The sequence below is a fragment of the Furipterus horrens genome, unplaced genomic scaffold (genome assembly GCF_987537825.1).
Source record: "Furipterus horrens unplaced genomic scaffold, mFurHor1.1.pri manual_scaffold_4, whole genome shotgun sequence".
NCBI lineage: Eukaryota > Metazoa > Chordata > Mammalia > Chiroptera > Furipteridae > Furipterus > Furipterus horrens.
Window position 1 is genome coordinate 42,856,550 of NW_028327174.1, and position 25,422 is coordinate 42,881,971.

At 34.6% G+C, this 25,422-nt stretch overlaps 1 protein-coding gene across 1 annotated transcript in view; it reads left to right on the forward strand.

The window, feature by feature from the left end:
• Positions 1–25,422, forward strand: part of LRRK2 (leucine rich repeat kinase 2) — a 143,917-nt gene that overhangs the window by 61,069 nt on the left and 57,426 nt on the right. Inside the window, exons 19-27 of the mRNA XM_090273021.1 lie at positions 4,287–4,545; positions 8,262–8,447; positions 13,023–13,141; positions 13,690–13,759; positions 14,253–14,470; positions 17,155–17,405; positions 17,681–17,829; positions 22,031–22,124; positions 24,165–24,351. Coding sequence (XP_090129147.1) covers positions 4,287–4,545; positions 8,262–8,447; positions 13,023–13,141; positions 13,690–13,759; positions 14,253–14,470; positions 17,155–17,405; positions 17,681–17,829; positions 22,031–22,124; positions 24,165–24,351 — 1,533 coding nt within the window. The remainder of the gene's footprint in view (positions 1–4,286; positions 4,546–8,261; positions 8,448–13,022; positions 13,142–13,689; positions 13,760–14,252; positions 14,471–17,154; positions 17,406–17,680; positions 17,830–22,030; positions 22,125–24,164; positions 24,352–25,422) is intronic.

A 25,422-nucleotide genomic window follows, 5' to 3' on the forward strand; every position in this document is an offset into this window, starting at 1 on the left:
TCCTGGTAAGTAGTGGAAAACCTGCCTCCTGAGTGTCTGCTTTACTCTTTTTTTTTCTTTTAGAGTTTGCTAGAAAAATTCTTTGATCAAGACAAGTTTACATGTTGACACTTATGGCTTAACTAGAATAATCTATACAAATTTTGATTGTACTAAGGACCAAACAGATATAATAACAAGAGTTCCTTCAAAAAAAATGGGTCCTAAGTTCCATTGTAAGACCTCTCAAAAGTGGAACTCCGGTTATTGAAATAATTTAGTAATTGATGATGAAAACAATTATCTATAGATGAAAACGATTATCCGAGAGGTCAAAACATGCAATGCATGTCACATGCAACTATTGAAGATTTAAAGGCCTTTATTTCATATTCATAGTTTCAAAACAGAAGAAGTGTCTTTTAGTGACTAAAAACTACGAACTGACTTAATCAAGTTATCTTAGAACTACCTGTTAAATTATCCTTAAATTTTGTGTGTTAACCTTAGTTTACCCTGATTTAGTCCATATATGTGAATATACAGACTATTAAAAACTATTTCTTTACACTGTCTACTGCCTCAGAGCAACTAAAGTTTCCATTTTTTTTATGATCCTTTCACGTGTATGATACAGAAATAAAAATTCCCCTCTGACATAACCATGTTTTCAAATAAGTTTTGTTTCCTTGTATAGTACTTAGTTTTATTTACTGTGTAAACACCATAAATTGTCTTTCAATTAAAAAATACTACTAGTGACTTCCCTAAGGACTGTGATTTTTTTTAAAATTCAGAAATATCTCAAAAATAAACTTTTATCACTTAGTTTTCAGTTTTAGCTACTAGTGCCTGTAAAGGATCTTAGTTGGCTGAACCCTGGAGCCAGATTTCATTCCTATGTACATTCATTTGGCTGTCTGAAGGAAAGTCATGTGACTTCACTGAATTCCTAGCTACAAAATTAAATTACCTTCTAAAGTTAACATGAGTTTTGTACATGTAGAATTTTCAGTTCAATGTCAGTTTGGATATCATACAAAAAGACACACAGACCACAAGTTGTTACAAAGCAGCAGGATAATATAGCACAATGCAGACCGTTAACTTTAGGTAGAAGAAGGGAGTAATTACATAGAAGTAACATTTTATCTACCATAAAAATGTGTAACTTCTATAAAACCCACTACGAGTGAAAAGACAGTCCGATAAGAAAAACTGCACCAAACCCATAGTATTTGGGAAAAGAGGAAATGTTTATACAAATAGTAATTTTAAAAATGTAACTTTTTTCTATCATCAATTACACATTAACATACATGCACTAATCAAACATATGCTATAACATTTCTTAAATGAATTTTCTGTATGATGCAGGTGTTTATACTGCACAAGTACAATTAAGCAATGCTTACTTTGAAAAATAGAAAGGGATTTTCTCCTTTAAAACAAATTTTAAACCTCACAACCTATGCTTATAAAAATTTAAAACTTCCAGCAGTCTAAATATTTCAAATGAAAACCATAAAAACTGCTCAAATGTTCTTTGTATTCCAGGTATGGCAACCTAATTCTCTAATGCAGGAGAACCCTTCAGAGATATTTCAGTCTGTGTCCTCCCTCACTCAATAGCTTTTTCTTACTGCTGGCTCGTCTGCTTGCTTTCTCCGTTGCCATCGCCATTATATTGTGGTTGATTACTGTCTTGAACATCAAATTCTCCATTTAGAGTCTTTGAACCTGTTTGTGCCTATTCTAGGTTTTGTTTGGCCCTTTCTTCCCGTGGTCTTTGTTTTTATTTGCTTCCTCATGCTGTCTTTGGCAAGAGATTTAGTTAGCACTTGTGTGATTACAGAATCTCCTTTACCAACCAAAAACATGTTCTTAAACTTGTTACACAACATTGTAGACTTTTCCACGATAATCTGACTCACTTTGAAGTTCCGGAGTGTTTTCAGTGTTGTAATCATCTCTCTGTTTCTAAGCTTGTTGCATTGTGACTTGAAGTGAAGCAGGTTCGTCCAGAGCCTCAATACATCTGTTCAATGCTTTAATCTCCTGCTCACACAGCAGATTCATGATAGTGGTGGTGGTTGGTCGGTCATTTATTCTCAAGTCCTAATTTAAAATATTTGGTTTTGATTGTTGGCTACGTTAATGTTAATTATAATTTAAAAGATGAGAGAGATTTCAAAGAATAATAAATTATACTTTTGATAAAGTTTGATTCTATTCTGAATTACCTTTTTATTTAAATACAAAACTGTATATTTCTGAGCAGTATGTTTTTCTCTCATGAAGTTGACATTATTTTCTTAATTTTCTTTTGTCTAATACACTTTCTTCCCTCTCTCTCTTTTCACGGCACCATATGCCTAAAGTCAGCTTAGATTGTTTTGGTCCCCCAAGGCAAATGTCTCTACAGAAATGTATTGAGCTCCTTTTATGTAGAAAGCACAATGCTAGCTAATTAGTAAAGAATATAAAAGGGGATTTCTGTTTCAAGATTTTTTCCCCCTAAGTGTGTATTGGGAGAGGAGGGAGGATAAAACATAATTCACCTTAAGACAACATAGGCAATAAGTGCTATACATAATTTAGAGAAATAAGTTTGCTGGGCTACAGAGAAGATATTTGTAATTGAGTTTTTTGGTCCTTTCCCTTCCCCTCCTCTAGCCCCTTTCTCCCCAACTCCCTCTATCACAAATTCCCTATGGACTCATAAAGAGGATTTTAGTAATTTTCTAGGCATTGTACGAGGCTACAGAGGTACAAATTGAATTACAATAGTATTCATGTCTTTCATTCTAGTTATAAAATGGATAGGTGCATCTGGTTCAGTGTGCTAAGTACTGTGCTAAACAAAATGGGATGGGAGCCTGGAGGAGGAAGGGTGTGTGCAGCCAGGGAGGTTGGCAGCAAAGATTTACTGTGCAAGGGACTATGCAGCTATTTCTTGAAGAATGGACCTCTGTTTTTTTCTGGGTGAAGAGCGGGGTTAGACACTTAGGGCAATAGAAAAGCACAAATGAAGGTAATGAGGTTTGAAAAATTGCATGTTGTGTTTAGGGGAATGTCCTGGAGCAGAGGGGTTTTAGAAGATTTTTAAATAGCACAGTGACTTGGTTATATCTAGACTACAAAGGTACTGTAGTGGTCCTGAGGAGAATATGCTGAAGGTGGATGATGCTGGAGACTGGTGGGGATTAATTTGGTGCCTTCAAATCACAGAACTGCCCCCTAGAATCCCTTGTAGACACTTTAATTCTGGAGAAGTCAGGAATTTCCCCCAATCTTGGCCTTCTGCTGAGGACCTGGTACCTTGGATCTTAGAGTCTTCTTTTGTTTCCTTTCTTAGTACTTAATTTTGTGTAGTGAAAGGAGCACAGGCTTTGGAGCAAGCCGATGTGATGTCAGATCCAAGTCTCTTATTGACTAGCTCTAAACTTTTGAACAAATTGCATATGTTTTCTAAATATTCATCTAAAAATGGGCTACTATTCCTGTGGCCTAGGGTTTTGTTTTTATGAGAATTATAGATCATGTATGTACAGAATTTAGCATAGTAACTCTCACACAATATTTCCATTGTCTATTACTTTGATCTTCTATTTGTGAAACCCTCCATGCCTTTCCTTTCAGAAGCTGTTCCTGAGCAGGGCCAATGTGCCACGCCACAGGTTGCTGGGGCCTCTCTCTGCTTTCAGTGGACACTAGTTTTTGTAGCACCTCGTAAGCTAACTCACCTTGAGCACAGCTCTGAATGTAGAATATTCAGGGCAAGGTAGAAAACTGAAAGACAAGATATTTCTTTGTAGTAATTCAGATTCTTGTCCTGGAGAGCTCTGGAAAACCAGAAATGAGTGATGATGTCCTTGGCCATGGCCTTAACAAGCGTTGTAATTTTTATATTTTATGCTACAAATGAAGGCAGGGCAGTAAGCAATTACTGTGTTAAGGCCCTTGTTTACCAGCTGTCTTCCAATGAGCAAACAGAAACCCAGGAAACGTAAGCCTCAGTTCTTCTGACTTCAAGTTCATGAGCTTTTTCTTCATGCCATGTTGTCTCTTTCATGATAACTGACTCTCATGTGGCAGATTGTTTGATTTCCGCTACTCTGATATAGGTGGTGCTAATCTTATTTCTTTTCCTGATCCTTTTCAAGGATGCACTTTTACCTTATTTTATTTTGCTTCTATCTAAATTAAAGTATATAGAGAAAAATTGCCCCAAGTTCAATATACCAGTCTCCCAAAAGGAAGTAATACAGGCTTTTCATACGCTTGTATATGTTTTTCTTTAACAGGTGTGTGAAAAAGTGAGCAGTCCCAGACTGGTGGAACTGCTACTGAATAGTGGGTCCCGTGAGCAAGATGTACGGAAAGCACTGACAATAAGCATTGGCAAAGGTGATGGCCAAACCATCAGTTTGCTCTTAAGGAGGCTTGCCCTGGACCTGGCCAATAACAGCATCTGCCTTGGAGGATTTGGTATAGGAAAAATTGAACCTTCTTGGCTTGGTCCTTTATTTCCAGATAAGACATCTCATTCAAGAAAAGAAACAAGTAAGTATTAAAAGGAACATTTGGTATGTCTTATTTTTAGTAGTAATGTTTTAAGTCATTGATCTTTTTGTTTTCATTTCAGTCTGGCACAACTTAAGCCAAAAATATTGAAAGGGTTTGGGTATCTTTTTCTTTTGTCATGAAATGCTTGAAAGGGATATTATATTTAAATTCTGTATTACCCAGCAAATACATATTTTATATAGTGCAAGTCTGTAGAATATTTCTGAAAACTTACTTTTCTTTCTATATGTTTTGTTTTTTATTATAGAAGTAATTCACCCTGGTTGGTGTGGCTCAGTAGGTTGGGTGCCAGCCTGCAAACTGAGAGGTTGCTGGTTCAATTCCCACTCATGGCGCATGCCTGAGTTGCAGGCCAGGTCCCCAGTTGGGGGCAGGTGACAGGCAGTTCATCAATCTTTCTTTAGCATATCGATGTTTCTCTCCCTCTCTTCCCCTCTCTAAAAATAAATAAAATCTTAAAAATAAAAAACACCACAGATTCCCAGGCCTCCAGCCCAGCATCGTCGATACACTTGATAGGGAGAATTTGCATTTAAAAATAAAAAGTAATTCATGATCATTTTAAAAACAGGGAAACAATCATAAAGAAAAAAATAACCATAAATTATTTCCTCTCTTATAAGTAATACATGTAGACTTTTTCTATACTTTTTATGTGTTTACATATACATATGCATTTAAATGTATATGTATCAATAGAAACACACACACACACACACATATATATATATATATATATATATATATACACTTTCATTTTCAAGTTAATATACTGTTGGTTCCAATAATGTGTTCATTATTGGAAATAGTCGATGCTTCTCACTCCAGTTAAGGCAATGACTGCCAAGAAAATGTATCTCTGCCCTTAAAAGTGTTATGATACTCATGCCTCCGGAGATTCCTGAGTGAAATCTGAAACTGGCTCCCGTGCACAGAGGGTGAGGAGAGACTGAAGACTGGTAGCTGATGGGTTTAATAAGCAAGGGAACTTAACACATAAGGCTTACCTTGGGCAACTGCAAGATGAGTAAATCTCCACACCTACCTGCCAGAATTTTAGTTTATATACAGGTCCGAACTGGTTTGAGCCACATATTCAGTCCAAGTGGCCTCAATAACATCATACTCTGTCAGAGGCTACATCCTTGGGACAGCTTCCACTGTGGGGATGAGGGGCAGAATGTAAAATCCAAGGTCACGGCTAAGAGCTTCTGATTGCCCCAGTCCAGCTCACAGATTAGCCAGCAGTCTTGTCCTTCTGATGACCTCTGCCAACATTTACCTTATATTTCAATTAAGGATGCATTCTCTTTATATTTTCAAGTTAATATATATTTGCATATATTAAATATGTTGATGACAAGTCATTGTCAACCTCTTTTAACATTTCTGTCTTTTTAACTGTCTCACTTACTCATACAATGTGTATTTTTAAAGCTTGAGCTCCCAGCAGTCCCTTAGTTACCTTACTCCATTGCCCATTCCCTTTCCCAGGGATCAGACCCTAAGGACTCTCTTGTTAATAATGTGTTTTCTGTACTGTCATTTTTCTGACACATCTGAAAAAACTCTATTCCTTATCAGTCTGACAGTCTGCTGTTTTTCTCTCCTTCACTGAGACAGTTGAATGCTGCTAAAGTGTCCATCCACGCATATTGGTGCTTCTGCCTATTCAAGGGCCAACCTCCTCGTGGGACTTCAAACATCCCATCAGGCTGAATTTCCCTCAGTTTCTTAAATGCTTCATATACTCCTACCTCAAGGCTTTTCCCACTATTACTTTCTCCAATTCCCTTACCTTCTCGCTTCACCTGGCCATCTCCTCATTCTTTCTGCCTCTGCACCCTATCAGTTTTTACAAGAAAACTCTTCCCGCCCACATGAAGTCTGGGTGGAAGGTCCTTCTACCTGCTTCCCTAGCACCTTTATTTAGCAATATCCATTAGTATTTTTAATGGACTTACATACATTTTTGACCCAACAATATACTAATAGGAATTTATGATACAGACATTCTCAATGTACATAAAATTGCAGGTACAAGGATGCACATTAAAATGTTTATAATTGCAAAATATCAGGAAAAAACAATTAAATATTTCCCAAAAGGAACTATTCATGCAGTAGAATGCTTTGCAATATGGGGAAAATAACATCTAGCAAATCCAAATGTTTGGATATAGAATGCATTATTAAGTAAAAAATAAAAGGCATGGAACAGTGTTTTTAGTATGCTAGAACAGTGTTTTTTAGTACACCATCAATGAGCACACCATTGGGATCTGGTTGTCATAAATGTTTGAATATGATAAAGAGCATTTTAGGAAAAAATGACAGGAATGGGCTTCATGGTTGCTTCGGGGGACTTCGGAAGCTAATGAATCATGCTTAGATCCCATGTTCACCAGCTCAACCAGCTTCAGGGCAGTGACTGGCTAACTTTAATCTTTTATGTCTGGTAGAGAGAAAAATGGAGGGAGATTTATCATTTACTTTATTCCCTTTGTTCTGTATGAATTTTTTGTTTTTTTTTGCTTTTTTTTTAACCATGACAAGTCTTACCTAATTTAAAATATATAGTAATATTATTTGATTGATTTCATTGGTAGCTGGTTTGAGTAAAGAACATTTTGGATTCATAGCTTTAAAACATTTTTCAGGTACTACTGGACTGAGTCCCATACACATGTTATAATGTGAACTGTGAGAATAATATTTGAAGAAAATTTTCAGGCTCTATGTAGGACAATGAGGACTCTGCCCACTTATGAGAAGAATGATCACTTTAAAATTCCACAGAATTTGCCAATATATTGAATCACTTAGCAAATAGTTTATAAAAATAAATAGATCATTTATTGAGCATAGTCAATGTTCTAGGCATTGTGCTAAACATTTTATATGCATCATTTCACTTAATCTTTTTGATGACCCTCTGCTGTGTATATTGTCATCTTCACTTCCCAAGTGAGGACCCTGACACTTAGGGGGCTCACAGAGCTCATGAGTGGCATTACTGTGATTTGGCACAGCGTCTGGCTTCCAAGCCCAGGCCCTTTCTGGGGTTAAGTTAGTTTCATAAATACAGTATTCCCTCACTTATCATGGGTATTACGTTCTAGACCCCCCCCCCCCCGCGATAGGTGAAAATCCACAAAGTAGGAACTTTACATTTATTTCAGTACTTATATATATTTTAAGGCTTTATAACCTCTTCTCACACACTTATAAACCATTCCCAGTCCCTTTTTAACCTTTTCCACACTTTTATAAACACTACTTATGTTCTTAAACATATTCTACACTCTTAAACCTACATAACTTTAACAACATACATATACAGTACTGCAAAATCCCGTGATATAGCAAAAAATCCCCAATAAATAATTAAATACAATATTTTAAAAAATCGCTCGATAAAATGAGGCCGTGATAAGTGAACCTCGATATAGAGAGGGACTACTGTACCCATCTTTGTCATCTACACCAAAGCTTTGTATTAATTTCTGTGATATTTTGAAAGTGAAAATGTACTACCTGTTAAACATGCATTATCACAATTGTCAAGTGACTTTGGAAGTAGGAATAAACAATTTTCAAGAAGTATGAGAATATATAAGTAAGTTTGGTATATTTTCAGGTTTGTTTAATTGTTGATTTCTAAGTTGCTGGTGTATCTTTTTTATTTTTAGATATAGGATCCACCTTGGCAAGAATGGTCCTCAGATATCAGATGAAAAGTGCTGTGGAAGAAGGAGCCTCAGGCAGCAATGGGCATTTTTCTGAAGAAGTACTTAATAAATTTGATGAATGGACCTTCATTCCAGAGTCTTACGTGGACAGTGTGTTTGGTCAAAGTGATGACCTAGATAGTGAAGGTATGTATTATTCAAAAATAGTTCCCTTTATATATTTTAAAAGTCTCACACACTGACATTGAAAAATAGGAATTGAGACAAAAACCTGATTGAATTCATTTGGAAAAACTTGAGGAAAATGCATTCATTATTAGAAGTAGTTAGTGCTTGCTAACTCCAGTTAAGGCAGTGGTATAAAGAAAATGTATGTCTGCACTTGTGTTATGATACTGCCTTTAATTGGTGAATGGTGACTAATGCCATGAAACAAACAGGCTGGAATTGGATTCCATGTTGCATCATTGACTGAACCCTTTCTGGATTGTGTAAGCCCCTTATCCTTGTTAAAGGTAGTATTGCCAAGCTTCCAGGATTATTTATAAGAATTAGATAAAACGAATAGAAACTGTCTGGGAGAGTTCTTGGAAAATAGGAAGCACTTAATAAAATATATATTTACCTTTATTAGAATTAAAAATAATATTGATATTTCAATAACTCATGTAAGATAACTTTTAAAAAATTGATATTGCAAGATATATAATTAGAGTGATTTGGGCTGACATATCTAATGCAATGCATTTTGATAAAAAAGAGAGGGTTATTTCCAAATCTCATGTTGCAAGTCCAAGTATTTTTTAATTGAATTTAGTGGGGTGACATTGGTTCTCAAAACTATACAGGTTTCAAGTGTACAAATCAATAAACGTAGTCTGCATACTGCATCGTGCACCCCTCGCCCAAATCAAAGTCTCTTTCTGTCTCCATTTCCCCCATTTGCCCACTTCCACCTACCCCTATCCCCATTTCCCTCTGGCTGTCACCGCACTCTTGTCTGTGTCTATGTGTTATGTATATGTAGTTTCTTTTTTTTTCCCTTAATCCCTTCTCCTTCTTTCACCCAGTCTCCCAATCACCATCCTTTCTGAAGCTCTCAGTCTGTTCCATGTGTCTGTGCCTCTGTTTCTGTTTTGTTCATCAGTTTATTTTGTTCATTAGATTCCACATAAAAGTGAGATCATATGGTATTTGCCTTTCTATGACTGGCTTATTTCACTTAGTTTAATAATCTCCGGGCCCATCTATGCGGTTGCAAAAGGTGAGAGCTCCTTTTTCAAGGGCCGGGTAGTATTCCACTGTATAAATGCTCCACAGCTTTCTTATCTGCTTCCGGATCTTGGCTATTGTAATAACACTGCAGTGAACATAGGGGTGCATTTATTCTTTCAAATTACTGTTTCAGGTTTCTTAGTATATATTCCTAGAAGTGGGATCATTGGATCATAAGGCAGTTTTATTTTTAATTTTTGAGGTAACTCCATACTGCTTTCCACAGTGGCTGTACCAGCCTGCACTAGGGTCCCTTTTTCTCCACATCCTCACCAGCACTTGTTGTTTGTTGACTTATTGATGGTAGCCATTCTGACAAGGTGTACGTTGATATCTCATTGTGATTTTCATTTTTAAAAATAAACTTTATTGAGAAATAATTACTATAAAATAAAATGTAACGATTTTAAGTACACATTTTCATAGGTTTTGAAAATTCTATACATTCATGTAATCATCACCACTATCAAGTTATACAACATTTCTATCATCCAACAAGTCCCTTTAGGCCTCTTCTCAAATATTTCCCCAACCTTGGTTCATGGCAACCACTGGTTTGCTTTCTGTCACTGTAGATTACATTAGTATTTTCTCAAGTTGCATATAAATGGAATCATATGGTATGTTCTCTTTTATGCCTGTCTGTTTTCCAAAGTGGTTGTACCATATTATACTCTCATTAGCAGTATAAAAATTCTAGTTGTTTTACATCCTCAGCACACTACAACACTTGGTATTGTCAGTCCATTTAATTTTAGCCATTCTATTGAACGCATAGTTCTAGCTCAATGGGTTGAATTTTTATTTCTTTGATCACTATTGATATTGATGTTATTTTCATGTTCTTATTGACCATTCATGTATTTTCTTTGTGAAGTATCTCTTTACATATTTAGCTAGTTTTTGTCTTGTTATCTTATTATTTTATTATGAGTTTCTATATATTCTGGTAGAAATCCTTTGCAAATATTTTCTCTTAGTTATAGCTTGTCATTTTATGGTTATTTTTCAAAAAGCAGAGTTTTAAAATTTTGATGAAGTAGTTTTTCAATATTTTCTTTTATGGCTTGTGTTTTTTCTATCCCATTTAAGAAATCTTTTCCTATCCCAAACTTTAAATATTTTCTCCTATGTTTCCCCATGGAAGTGTTAAAATCTTAGCTTTTATGTTTATGTCTAAAATCCATTTTACATTAGTTTTTGGGTACGGTATCAGTGAAAGATTGACATTTTTTTCTATATAGATATCTAGTTGTTTTAATATTGCTTGTTGAAAATACTATATTTCCTCATTGAATTAATGGCATATTTGTTTAATTTAATTGACCATGTAGGTATGGTTCTATTTCTGCATTCTTTGTTCTGTGCCATTGATTTAGATGTTTATTCTTATGCCACTGCCATACTATCTTGATTACTTTAGCTTAATAGTAGGTCTTAAAATCAGGTAGCGTTAAGCCCTCTGGTGTTGTTTTTCAAAATTGCTCTCACTAAGCCAGGTTCTGTGCATTCTGGGATTTTTGTTAGAACACATATTTATATATATTTACGTAGAATTCATTTATAAGTAATATGTTTTTAATATTATAAATATAGGTTTAATATGTAAATGATTCATGTTAAATCTATAAACAAATTCAGAGGGATCGATGTCTTAATAATTGAGCCTTCTGCATATTAGTGTGGTATATTTCCATTTATTTGTCATTTAAAGTTTTTCTCACCAATGTTTTGTATTGCATGTTTTTGAAGCTATTATAAATAATATTGTATTTGAATTCCAATGTCCAATTGTTGGACAGTGTTTCTGAGTCTACTATTACTTGAAAGAGTTTGTGTAGGAATGGTACTATTTATTTCTTAACTTAAACAGGAAATGACCACTTATTTCTTAATGTATTTTGAAGCTCTTTTATGGGGTATACAAACAATAAAGGTTATATTTTTTGATGATTTTACTTCTTTATATTGATCCAAGTTTGCATCTAGTATCATCATTTCCTTCCTGAAGAATTCCCTTTTACAGTTGTTTAGTGTATGTTTGTGGGAAACCCCTTTGCAGACAGATTACAGAAGCTCTTTTTCCATGACTGCCTTGGAACTCCCAGCTAAGTTAGTCTCCTTGAGTGTTGATCTTCATCTTCCTGTGTCAGGAAAACCATCAAGCCTTGTTTTCATTCCTTCTCCCTGTGCTTCTGGCCTCAAATTGCCCTGAGGCAGAAAGCCGGGGTGATCAGAAGGCTTACAATACTTGTTTCCCTTCATTCAGGGACTACACAGTCCTGTACTGTCTGTTGCACAGTATCTGAAACCAGTTGTTTAAAATATTTGTCCAATTTTCCAGTTGTTTGTGGAGCTGGTTCAGGTTGGTGCCGTACTTTCATCATGGCTGAAAGAAGAATTCTTCTTAAGTAGTTTTAAATAAAGGAAAACATTGGAAATGCTAAGATAAAAATAATGATAAAATGTGTATATTGCTTGTATAAACAATATGCTAATAGAAGTTCCACAAATATAAAGAGGGATAATTATGAAAATATAATAATTATAAAATATGTAAATATAATTAAATTATGAAGTCTATTTTATTAAAATGCTTAAGCATAAAATAATTTAAATTTTAGGGTAAGTAAATTTTAAGTGAATCAAGTAGGAAGTATTTGTGTCAACTTTATGATTTATGTAGAATATTGTAAAGTTGATTTTTGAATATGTACAATAGTTTTTATAATTTGTATTGACACTTAAAATTATTTATGCTTCTAAGATGAGTGGTAGAATTTAATCTCATAATTTATCAGTAATGCTTTCACGTTATCATCAGTAGTGTGATTTATTTATTGATCCTTATTTTTTTAAATCCAAGACAGTAAAAGTAATTCTCATCTCTTCTTTCTTAAAATAATATTGCCAACTAAACACAAGGTGTTTATTTAATGTTATTTTATGCACAAAATCATAAAATACGAAATTTAAATAGAGATGTACTCAAGATTGCTGCATGGTCGGCAATTTAGAGTATGATTTCAGATTTAAAACAAGATTTAAAATATTTCTAAGAAAAATTCAGAGAAACAGAAAAGAATGACTTTGATCAGATTTGTGCATAAACTTTCTCTGCTTCCTGTACATGAACATATTTATTATTGCATGTGTAACTTTTTTTTTCACTTGTCTCTTTTTTACTGTACTATGAGCTCATATGAGGCATGGATTATTTTACATGCTTATCTATATCCAACACTTACTCATTGTCTAATCTGTGACAAGAATTTGGTAAATATTTATGGATGAACAAGAAGTAACTGAATTTTAAAAATGAAAAGCCAACATAATTTATTATTTTCATTTTAGAGATGTTACAACAAGAATTGGGCAGTTTCCATTAATAAAATGTATTTAATCTTTTATGATTGAATGTAGTACTAGTATCTTATGATTGAGTCAGCCTTTCTTATTTGCCTTTATTTTGTCATTTAAAAATAGGAAGTGAAGGTTCATTTCTTATGAAAAAGAAGTCAAATTCAATCACCGTAGGAGAATTTTACCAAGATCCTGCCTTGCAGCATTGCCCACCAATTTTGCAAAGGCATCCCAATTCATTGGTAAGTTAAATTGTGATTATGCTGTATATTTTGTTACTGACATTCTTTTGATAACTGAAATCATAGGCCAAAACTAGGAGCTATTGGTGCAAAAATTCCCTGATGTATGAAAACTTTATATCAGGATATAAATAAATAAATATATACTATTTTAAATTTACACTTGTAAACTTTAAGTGTGTTTGGGGCATATGCAGGATGGGGCAAAAGTAGGTTTACTATTGTTCATATGGAAAATTGTACAATAATTAATAAATAATAGTACAACTATAAACTCTGTGTTTTGTGTACTCAGAACTGTAAACTTACTTTTGCCCTACTTGTATGGACTAAGTACACTTCAAAATGGTTTTATCCTTTTTTTTTTTTTTTTCAGAGCTTCATGTCTATGATACCCAGGCTAGGTCTCTGTCTTATGGTGTGGCTGGTCCTGTGATTACTTATGTTAGAAATCCTATAGTGATTCCTAAGAAAACTAGACAGGAAATATTCTCTTTCCTCTGAAAAAATGACAGTGATTGTAGTCTAAATGTCTATTTGTTTAATAGGGGCCTATTTTCAGTCATGAAGATTTATTGAAGCGAGAAAGAAAAATATTGTCTTCAGATAATTCACTCAGTAAGTATTTGAAAGTAATCATAATTAAATAGCTATTTTGAGCAGAATATAGAATTTGTTACATTTCTTCTGGTTGTTCAAATTTTCTTGGTGCCAATTTCATCTTATATAACCTTCAAATTATATTTTCTTAATACTTCTACAGACTATAGAAAAATGAATACATTTAGATCTTTAAAAATTTGCCATTATGGTGTTATATAGGATACTTTTTTTCCTACTATTTTTCTGAAATGTAAATATTAGCCAATGCCACTCTTCATCCCTTTCTCCAGTTCTGTTTTGTTTTTGTTTTTTTTTTTTTACACTAATACCGCGTGATTAAATATTTATTATTTACTTTCCATCTCTGGCATTGGAATGTAAGTTTCATAGTTTGTTTTTTTGCTGAATCTCCAGTGCCTTGAAGAGAGCCTACACTATTAGGTGATCAATAAACATTTACTAAGTTAAATTAGCTGCTTATATTTCCATTGTTTGTGTTTGACAAAAGGGTCATCGAGACTTCCATCCCATATGAGGCATTCAGACAGTACTTCTTCCCTGGCTTCTGAGAGAGAATATATCACATCATTAGATCTTTCAGCAAATGAACTAAGAGATATTGACGCCCTAAGCCAGAAATGCTGTATAAGTGGGCATCTGGAGCATCTTGAAAAGCTGGAGCTTCACCAGAATGCACTCACGAGCTTTCCACATCGACTCTGTGAAGTAAACTTAATTTATCCTAATAATTCTCAGGGTATTTGAAGAGCTTTTGCATTGACATTTAACTTATATGGTTAAACTTTAAAAATAAATTGTGTGTCATTGGACAGTAATTCCCCCATTTTTCTGGTTCTCACACAAGTATCTTTGGGTGGTGTTCAGAAACATCTCTGAGGCTCCACAATGGAAATGGAAACGTGGTTAAAAGGAATTCAGAGATCTGTCCTAATGACACAGGGTACCCGTTAAAGTCTCTCAAGGCTTTATGTTGGTTATGCCTTCAATTATTTAATTGTTGTAAAAACAATTTAAACTACTTAAATCAGGTAGGTTGGACCAAGACATGGTTCGGTGGTACTGGCTCTGGCTCAGGTGCCACCTGTGGGGTCATAACGAGTGCTGCTCCATCTGCGCCGAGCCTTTGATTTTTTCATCTGCCAAATACAGAAGCCTGACCAACCATCCCTAGAGCACTGATTGAGTTTCAAAATTATATGTACCTTAAAAACTGTTTTTTCCCCTCAAAGTTCTCCTTTCATAAAAATTAAGGTATAAAATTGTCTGCTGAGAGGGTAATCCTCTGAACAGTGAATTTGTTCATCATTTTTGTGTACTATGGATTAGATGCCAAAGCACTTAGACTGACAAGTTTTTAAAACTTACTAACAAATGTTTAATTATTAATCTGATTTCTTTGACTGAACTGTAGAGTTTGATAAAGGATATACGTGGTTTTTTAAAAGCTAGTTTTCTTGCAAATATATTTTCCCTAAAAGTCACAGTATTTTTGAGATATTTAAAAAGCAACATTGCATGATTTTAAAGTATATTTCACTGTGTCTTTCTCCTAAAGTTTGTATATCTGGAGAGAGAATAAAGAAAGATGACCCCCCCCCCTGCAGTCATGTCTAAAACGTGTCCTCTCTTTCTCTTCTTCCTCTTTGCCTGACTAAAAATCTCCAAGTCACACAGTGTCATTTTATTTTATTTATTTGTTTGTTTGTTTGTTTTTAGAGAGAGGGAAAAGGAGAAAGAGAGGGAGAGAAACATCAATGTGTGGTTGCCTATCACTTGCACCCCCAACTGGGGACCTGATGTGCAACCTAGTCACATGCCCTGACTGGGAATCAAACCAATGACACTTGGCTGGCAGGCCAATGCTCAATCCACTGAGCCACAGCAGCCAGGGCTCACACAGTGTCATTTTAAATGTCACTTCCTTACCCTCTGCTTCTCCTCTCTTCTCCTCTCCTCTCCTCCCTCCCTCCAGGCTAGGTTGGTTACCCACCTGGTTTACATTTCCTCCACATCCTGGAATTCCCCCCTGTGCTCACTCCCCCATACATTTTTATCTAAGGCATATTGTCCTCACTAAATTGTGAGCTGCTTGAGAACAGGAACTGTTTCAGGCTTGCTTGTGTCTTATCCCCAGTGCCCAGTAAGGTCTCACATATAGTAGAGGCTCAGTCGATGAATATTGGATTAATTTGTGAAAGATTTAATAACTGACCTTTGATAAATGTAAGTTAGAATAAGTAAATGAAAACCATAATTCAGCCTAGTTAAAAAAATGAGAGAGAGAGGGAGGGGGAGAGAGAGACAGAGAGAGACAGAGAGAGAATGAATTTGGAGAGAGCCATGGCAAGGTGAAACGGAAGGCATTCAAAGAAGCAGCTGAGAACCTTCTCTTAAGGAAGTTTCAAGTTGGCACCCCTAGGTGGCAGTGTTTGTTCCTGCCTAACTATTTACAAAAAAAAAAAAAAAAAAATCCTGATTAAACCTTGAGAACAAATAATTTTCAAATTATCCTTCTGAATAATCTGGTTGGATCTGGAACAATGAAAAAGTCTGAAACAACTTTGGGGGCAAAGATCCATCAATAAGCCTTTATAATAACATCAAACTTCAGAATTCCATGTGAGGATAAATATATTGATACATAAAGAAAAGCACAGGGAAGTGATTGTTTTGGTATTTTAGACCTTTGGCAATAATTCATATCAAAGATTTAAAAATAGACATAATATGTAAATGGAAGGTTTGCTATTATCATAGTAAACTTAGAAATTGCTTAAAAATAGAGATTTGAAACAAAAACTTCCCTAAAAAGAAGTTCTAAATATAACATGTATTATATACATGTGTCACTCCCGAGTCGGACTGCACAACCATTCTCGGCGGTGCAGATAGACTCTTAAGAAGCTACACCATCGTCTCTCGAGACGGATGGCTGCCGACGAAATATACAGTGACTACTTTTATGGTTAGATCTTATTTATATTAAAATGTATAACAATTTCCAAAAGGTAGTATTTAAAAATATTTTCCCCAGGATGATATTGTACTATTTATTCATTAAGTCATTAGTTTAAATATTTGAGTCCTATTCTACTTCCATTTTTACTTGTTGCAGGCATAACTTACAAAAAAAGCTGAATTAAACTCTAAACCTTATTTTTGTGACTCTGCTTGTGAAAGCCTACCTACTATATTTTTTTCTGGTTTTATCCATTTTAGAGCAGAGATAGTTGGACTTTCAGTATACTGAAATTCTCTTGTTCATTGTGTTTTCAGTTTTGGGGGGATTCTTAATGGTTCTAGTCAACAGAGGTATGAAAGGCAGAAATACTAGCTAAACTTAAGTTTCTCGATGGTTCATTTTAGAATTTAAAATTTTATCTTTCCAGACTCTGAAGTGTTTGACACATTTGGACTTGCACAGTAATAAATTTACATCATTTCCTTCCTACTTATTGAAAATGAATTGTATTGCCAACCTTGATGTCTCTCGGAATGACATTGGACCCTTAGTAGTTCTGGATCCTGCAGTGAAATGTCTGACCCTGAAACAGTTTAACCTGTCCTATAATCAGCTATCTTCTGTGCCTGAGAACCTTGGTGATGTGGTAGAGAAATTGGAACAGCTCATGTTAGAAGGGTAAGAAGGGTTCATTAAACACAAAAGGGTTGCCTTACATTTGTAAACGTGACAAAATAGGCTGACATTATTTCTATAGCAATAAGTTTTAAACAGTAAAATGATTAAAAGAGAACTGAGGCAACTAATATTGTAATTTGTATCAGTTGACTTAAAATTTCACAACTAGTATAAAAATCTTCTTTGGTGCTGTTCTTTTAAGGTAAATTGTTTTTATTTTTTCTTAAAGCATACACATTCATGCAATTTAATATTCTTTTTCTCCCTATGACTAGAAATAAAATATCAGGAATGTGTCCCCCATTGAGCCTGAAGGAGCTGAAGATTTTGAACCTTAGTAAAAACCACATTTCATCCCTATCAGAGGACTTTTTTGAGGCTTGTCCTAAAGTGGAAAGTTTCAGTGCTAGAATGAATTTTCTTGGTAAGTGTTCTGTGTGAGTCTTCTCTTTACCAGTACTTTTGAATGTTATAGGATGAGTTATATAGGGCATTTTAGGTGAGGAATTTAAAGGTATTATTTTAATTTGAATACTATACTGGAGTTTCAAATATAAAGTTAGCTGGTTGGAGATAAAAAGAAATGAGGTGTCAAGCCTTGGACACAGGAAGGAAACTTAAATGCATATTGCTAAGTAAAGGAAGCCAAGCTGAAAAGGCTGCATACCGTACGATTCCAATTATAAGACATTCTGGAAAAGGCAAACTATGGAGACAGTAAAACACTCAGTGGTTGCCAGGAGTTCGGAAAGAGGAAGAGAGGGATGAATAGTTGTAGAAAAAGGGGTTTTAAGACTGTGGTACTATTGTGTGTTACTGTCATGTGGACACATGTCATTATACATTTGTCAAGACCTATAGAAAGTATAACACAAAGGAGTGAACTCTGTTGTCAACTGTGGATTTTAGTTAATAATCATCGTCGTCGTCGTCGGCAGCCGTCCGTCTTGAGAGACGATGGTGTAGCGTCTTAAGAGTCTATCTGCACCGCCGAGAATGGCTGTGCAGTCCGACTCGGGAGTGACATCGTATCTGTCTCCTCCCGTGTTGAATCGACATCTTGCAATGACGCTGAAGCTACAGAGCCTGGGCAGGGTGATATGGAGGGTCTGCTGTTGCCCATGCAGCAGACCCCCCCTCTCTTCGCAGCTGAAGGGTCCAAGGGAAAGACGGAGTCAATACAGCTTGGCTTCAGGTGCGCCGCAGGAGTTGCCGGCGTTGACTACAACGTCAAACCGCCTTAGGGACTCCGGCTCCGGATTTTCTGTCGGGGTTTACTCCCTTGGCCTTTCCCCTGAAGAGGTATGCCGCAAGGCAGCGGAGGTTTTTTGGAGTCAGAGTTTTCCTTCTCTGATGTGCCCTGACTGGAAGATCGAACCAGCGACACTTAGCTCGCAGGCCGACGCTCAATCCACTGAGCTAAACCAGCCAGTGCCATTTAGTTAATAATAATGTGTTAATATTGGCTTATTAATTATAACAAATATACTGAACTATGCAAATTATTCATAATAGAGAAAAAAATGTGTGTTTATGGGTAGTGGTGGTGAGGAGAGAAAGGAAAAGCCTATACTTTCCACTCAAATTTTCTGTAAATATGAGGTCTGTCTGGAAAAAGTCCAACCATTTTTAATATAATGAGGATGGATTGCATGACATCGATGTAACCTGGCAGCCAAGGAGAGTGAACTGGAATGTGCATGCATGAACAATGACTACTTCACTGTACTAGTCAGTGGGTGCTGTTGCGTGAGCATGTGCACTGTATGGTCATTGCATTCAAAATGACTGAGTGAGTAGAACAATGAAAATGCATCAAATTTTGCATTAAGTTTGAACATTTCTCCGGGGAAACTATTCAGATGATTCAGAAGGCCGCAGATATGGACAACTGGTGATTGGCAGCTTCATTATGACAATGCGCTCGCTCACGCATCACATCTCGTGCACGTATGTGAAACCTCAGATCACCCAGGTGATGCAGCACCCCCTACAGCCCAGAGTTGGCATCCTGAGACTTCTGGCTTTTCCCAAAACTAAAATCACTTTTGAAAACGAGGAAATTTCAGACAGTTCATGTTTATGATATTCAGGAAAATACGATGGGGCAGCTGATGGTGATTGGGAGAAATATGTGAGGTCCCAAGGTGCCTACTTTGAAAGGGACTGAGGCATCATTGTCCTGTGTACAATATTTCTTGTACTTTAGTCAATAAATGTATATTTTTCATACTACAAAGCTGGGTATTTTCTGGACAGACCTCATATAACGGTGCTTGAAAAAAAGTCTACCTTTTAACTGTTAAAATATTAATATTTTAATATTAAATTTTTTTAAATTAAAAATAATTTTAGCAGGTTAGTATTGACATAGATCCAGATGACAATACCTTGGGCTACAAATAGTCATTACATCATAGTTCCTTTTAGTCAGCTTAACTAAAAATTCTATGGCTGCTTAAGATGGGTAAAGCAGGAATACTGAGTTTGCTACTGAAATTTCTTCGGAAATTTTTAGAGTATAAGTATAATTAATATTACTGTTCTTTTAAGAAATTAATGACAGTTTTTAAATTAGTAAGGTTAATGTACATTCCTTGAATTCTTGCTTTATGTAAGATATTACAATAATACATAATATGATCATTACTTTTATTAAAAGTCATGGAATACCCTTAGCATGTGAGATAACAGGTGATTATGTTCATTTGAAGCCTATCTAAACATTCTAATACTAAGGACAAAATACTTTTACAGCAATAAACAGGAACCCCTCATATTTTATCCTCCTTAATGGAGGCCATGTGCACCTTGCCACTCATGTGTCTATTCTATACCTGACTCAATAAGATTATTTTTTTCAGTAAAATAATTTTTAACACTTTTTAATAGCAGAATACAGTTTGACTACTTATTTTAAAAAATGTTAATTTGTCAATTTGTCAGAACTATCAGAAATTAATAATGGTAAAAGCCATGTGAATATGCTTAATATTTTCCTTTTTCCTCACTTCTCCTAGCCCTTTTCTAATATTGAACATGTTCTTACCATGAGCCTGAAACTGGGGGTAGGGTGATTCACTTACTAGTGAGCAAAACAAACCCAGTCTCTGTCCTTAAGGAACATGCACTTAAATTCAAAAGACTGGCATTAAATAATTGTGACACAACTAAATGTAATCATATATTGTGCTAAGTGTAGTGAAGAAAGGGTCCCAGAAGTTAAGAGGATATCTTAGGGGGATCTGATGCGTACTGTGGAGGCAGGGAGGCGTGATGTTTATGCTGGGTCTGGGGAAAAGAGCATTTCAAAGGACCCTGAGGCTTGGTTATGGTCAATCTGTCATCCCAGCTGCATTTCACAAAAACCCTATAGGGTAGGACAAGTACGGTCTCTGCTTGACTAATTGAGGAAATTAAAGCACTTGAGATCTTTGTATGACGTGCTAGGACATAGAATTAATTAACTATTTGTGAAAACTTGAAAACACCTAAATTCAAAAATCTCTTTGGTTTTCACTACACAACTTGAATAGTTTTAGAAGTTGTCTTATCTTTGTGAGGATGCCCTACTGAGGTGATGTGTAAGTGAGACCACCAACCATTAAAATAATCTTATGTGAAATGAAGTTTCAGTTCTTTAGTTTTGCAAGTGTTTTCCATACAGCATCTGAACCTCAAGATTCTTAACTCTCAAGTGGAGAATCATTTCTACTAACTTACTTTGTCACAAATACTTTTGGGAAGCAGGCGAAGTGTAGCATAGCACTTACCTTTCTGTTTCTCAGGAAGACAGCTTCTAGCAGTGTCCTGGAACTTTTTAACCCTTGAAGATTTTCTAGATAAAGCATAAGTCATATTTTTAATCTCAAAAATACTAAGAAATAATTTCTCAAGCCATTTTGTTACAACCATAGATTTTTAGATTTTCAAAGGATCTCAGATGTCATCTGGTCTGACTGCACTATTTTGCAGATGACAAAACAGGCTGCATGATTTGCTCAGTTTCCAATACAGTGGTCCACAAAATTTTATACCTTGGAAGTCCTCATACTGTATTTCTGTCTTGGAAATTCATTACATATGCCAGAATACTAAGAACTCTGAGATATTTCACTTTATTTTACCTAATGTTTCCATAATCTTGTAAGATCACATGATTGATGAATATATTTATTAAGTAACACTTATTATTATTCCATAGAATACTCTTCATGTGATGGTACTATGAAACATTTTTATCTTTATATTATATTGTAAATTAGTATTCCAGACTGTTTTGTTTTGTTTTAGTTACTTAAGAGTAATTTGAATTTATCTATAATGTATTTCACATAATATGATAGTTTAAAATGAATATTCTAATAATTTTTAATTTTATAGATGGTTCACAAATGAATTTATATTTAGATAGTTTTTTAGCCAAAGATTTGTGTAAATATGGTATATTTTGTAATGTTTAGTGGTACAATTAAGAATATTACCTTATTTTAAAAGTAGATTTTTATAAAAATAGTATGAGAATAGAAAAGTGACAGGTCATTGGTAGCTGTTCTTGTAGAATCCAGTAGAAATCTAGTTAACATGATTAAAATTTCCCTTACCTCATTTTTATTTTCTTTTAGCTGCTATGCCTTTTTTACCTTCTTCGGTGACAAGTGTAAAATTATCTCAAAACAAGTTTACCTGTGTTCCAGAAGCAATTTTAAATCTTCCACAGTAAGTTTGTTGCTCTAATTTTAAAACCACCCAAGCTGGTACCGAGCCCCAGAAACGTGGTTTTGGCTTAGGCATAGAAATGTAATTTTTTCTAAAGCTACTCAGCTTAATGTCTTTAAATTTATGAATATTAGACATTCACTAGATCAAAGAGCAAAGTTGTTACTTGGATTTTTAAACTTTTATATTAATGTAGTGTGGTGTTGTGTAGAAACAATTTAAAATTATTTACAGTATAATTGCATTATTATAATTGAATAAGATTGTACTGCCTATCACTTTAACTTTAAAAATTTTATTTCCTCTGGAGATTGATATGTTTCTAAGAAACTGTTAACTTGGAAATTATATTTACGTTTCATTGATGTTTTTGGTGAAGATTAGGACAATTTATGAAGTCCCAGGTGTTTGGGGATGTTTTTGGTTATTTTCAACAAAAATGAAAGCTTCCTGTTAACAGATTCCTGCATTAATTAGATTTGAAACATGTTGTCATCTTAAATACTGTTCTAATTGTGTCATACATTATAAACCAAATCCATAATTGTATACATGCAGATATATACATATATAGACAAATAATGCTTAGTTATAATCTAGCCATAGAATGTGTCAGACAAACATAATAGTTAATTTAACTCCAGCTTTAAACTGTGTCAGACACCATTCTAACTGTTCAACAGTGGTTCATTTCTTTAATCTTCCTAAGAGTCCTATGAAATAACTACTGTTATTATCTTCACTTTACTATGAGAGTTACAAAGTAATTAGCCAAAAGTGACTGGTTTTAAACACTAATGGTTTGACTTCAGATTCTCAACTCTAAGATACAGGCACCTCCAGAATGCAGGTGGTCCTGTATTTTAAAGATGATATAATCCAGACACTGTGTTTGGAAGTTCAATATTTATGAAATTTGATTGAAATAGATCCCAGAGAGAAGATTTCTTCCCAGAGAACTGACAATATTATCTAGTCCCTAATTACACTATACCTTTAGATGTCATCTTCAGGCATACATTTCCAGCATTTTGTATATATTCCTTTAAATATATTCTGTTGTTCCACAAATGACCATCCAGTTGGCCAGCTTTAATCTCTATTGAGGCTAAGAGACACTGCTTTGAACAATCTGGTGATTCTCGGGTCTGTCTCTTTTCATTGTTTGCTAAACATACATGTCTTATCTCTAAAACTGTCAAATATATTTTCTTGTACATTTAAAAAATGTTGCTGTGTAGACATAAATCTGTCTAGCAGGCTACACAGCTATGTGATTTTAGAATTAATTCATCATGCTTCAAATATGCTGGACAAAAGGGGTCAGTACGTAGTTGTAAAAGTCCAGGCAAACTTTTAGTCAAATATGCCACAATCATTGACTGTCTTTATTCTTCCTACACACGTACTCTTATATGTAACACATGTTTTTCTGCTATTTTCTGCAAACTTTGAGTGGCATGTTCTTGTATGAAAGCAACTATTTTGCATCGCGGGCCTACTGTATGCAAGGTATTATGCTCAGTGTTACATTGTTTATCACACGGAGACAGCTGGTAAAAGGATGTGCCCATGCAAAATATTAATTAACTCTAAGGTACAACCTCTGAATAATCCTCCCAGTAATGACTGAAATTGAAAAGAGACATGGGAGCTACATATTTGTAATTCTTGAATAGAAGGCAGGAATTTTAATGACCATTTTTATATTTGTTAATTATGATTTCTCACGTATTATAAATATTTGTAAAACATTTGTTCTTTTTCTCTTTCTGAGATTGACATTTTTATGTTTCTAAAGTAAGGAAATTAGGCCTCAATGTTGCTTTTAATGTTTCTTATTAATTTAAATGTTCTTAGGGAGACATGCCTTCTTTCTAACCCATATATACCTATGTGTACAGAAAAACAGACTGCGTGCTTATATATAAATATTGTTAGTTTTAAAGTTATTATCTCTAATGAAAATAACTGGTGGTGTAATTTCATGTACTTTGGAAACATTCATTTGGTTTTCATATTGGCATTGTATTGTTTTAGTTTGCGATCCTTAGATATGAGCAGCAATGATATTAAATATCTGCCAAGTCCTGCACACTGGAAATCTTTGAACTTAAGGGAACTCTTGTTCAGTCATAATCAGATCAGCATTTTGGACTTGAGTGAAAAAGCACATGCATGGTCTAGAGTAGAGAAACTACATCTTTCTCATAATAAACTCAAAGAGGTAAGAAGTCATCTTTATTTGCTTAAAATTATTGCCAATTTGAAAATGTGCTTTCGTAATTTGCATCTTTAAAATTATCATTTAAAAACCTGTTATTGTATATTTCCTATTTTTTGAATAAGATCTAATGCTATCCTAAGGTAAATCAATGTATTAACAATACTTACTTTCTGTAAAAAATCACTTTTTTCGTGCTCTGTTTTAGAATTACATGAATATATATTTAACTGTGAGATTATGTAAAGTATTAAATGTGTCATTTAATCACTAAAATCTCTGATCTGTTAACAGACTCTCAGATACTCTACACTTCTAAAGTTGACACTGGGCCATAAATAGCCTGTGTTTTTTCAGCTAACTTTCTTTCCTACAATTTTAAATTTTTGCATTCCTTTTCTGTGCCACCCCTCACCTGAGTGGGCCCACCTCCTTTGCTGCACTCCATTGCGTCTGTTACAAATCTGAAATTGACTAACCATTCATCTCAGAAAAAAATATTTAACGTTTATTTTATTGTTGTTCAATTACGTTCTCCTAGAAAAAACCAACTTTTTTCCCCCAAGTTCAAACCTATTGTTTATAAAAGCCAAAAAGAATTGAATGTCTAAAACTGTGAGGTTCAGAATAACTGAATATTTTTGGTATCTGATATTTTTTGCCAGCAAATTCATGTTCTTTGTTCCCAAAATAATGAATATTGCTTAAAAATTTGGGACAGGAAGAAAAAAAGAACTCTAGTTAATGTGCCACCTAAAGTATAAACATTTAGTTGTGTTTTGATAACATTAAATTGTATATAAGTTTGTGAAGACCAAATCCTTCTAGTTTTACTAAAGAACACACAGTGCGAGGGAAGGGAACAGACTTGAATCTACAGATGACTGGATTTGGAAAGCTCTAAAGAAATTTACTTTCAACGTTGTGAAGAGAAGACATGTGTTACCAAGGGGAAATGGGTTTTCAAAGATTAAAAATACTTGACATAGATTGTTTTGAGCAAGTTTCTTATATTGGTGTTTTTGAACATGTGTAATGAAAACTGTGACGAATATTTGGGAGGATTTAGAACTC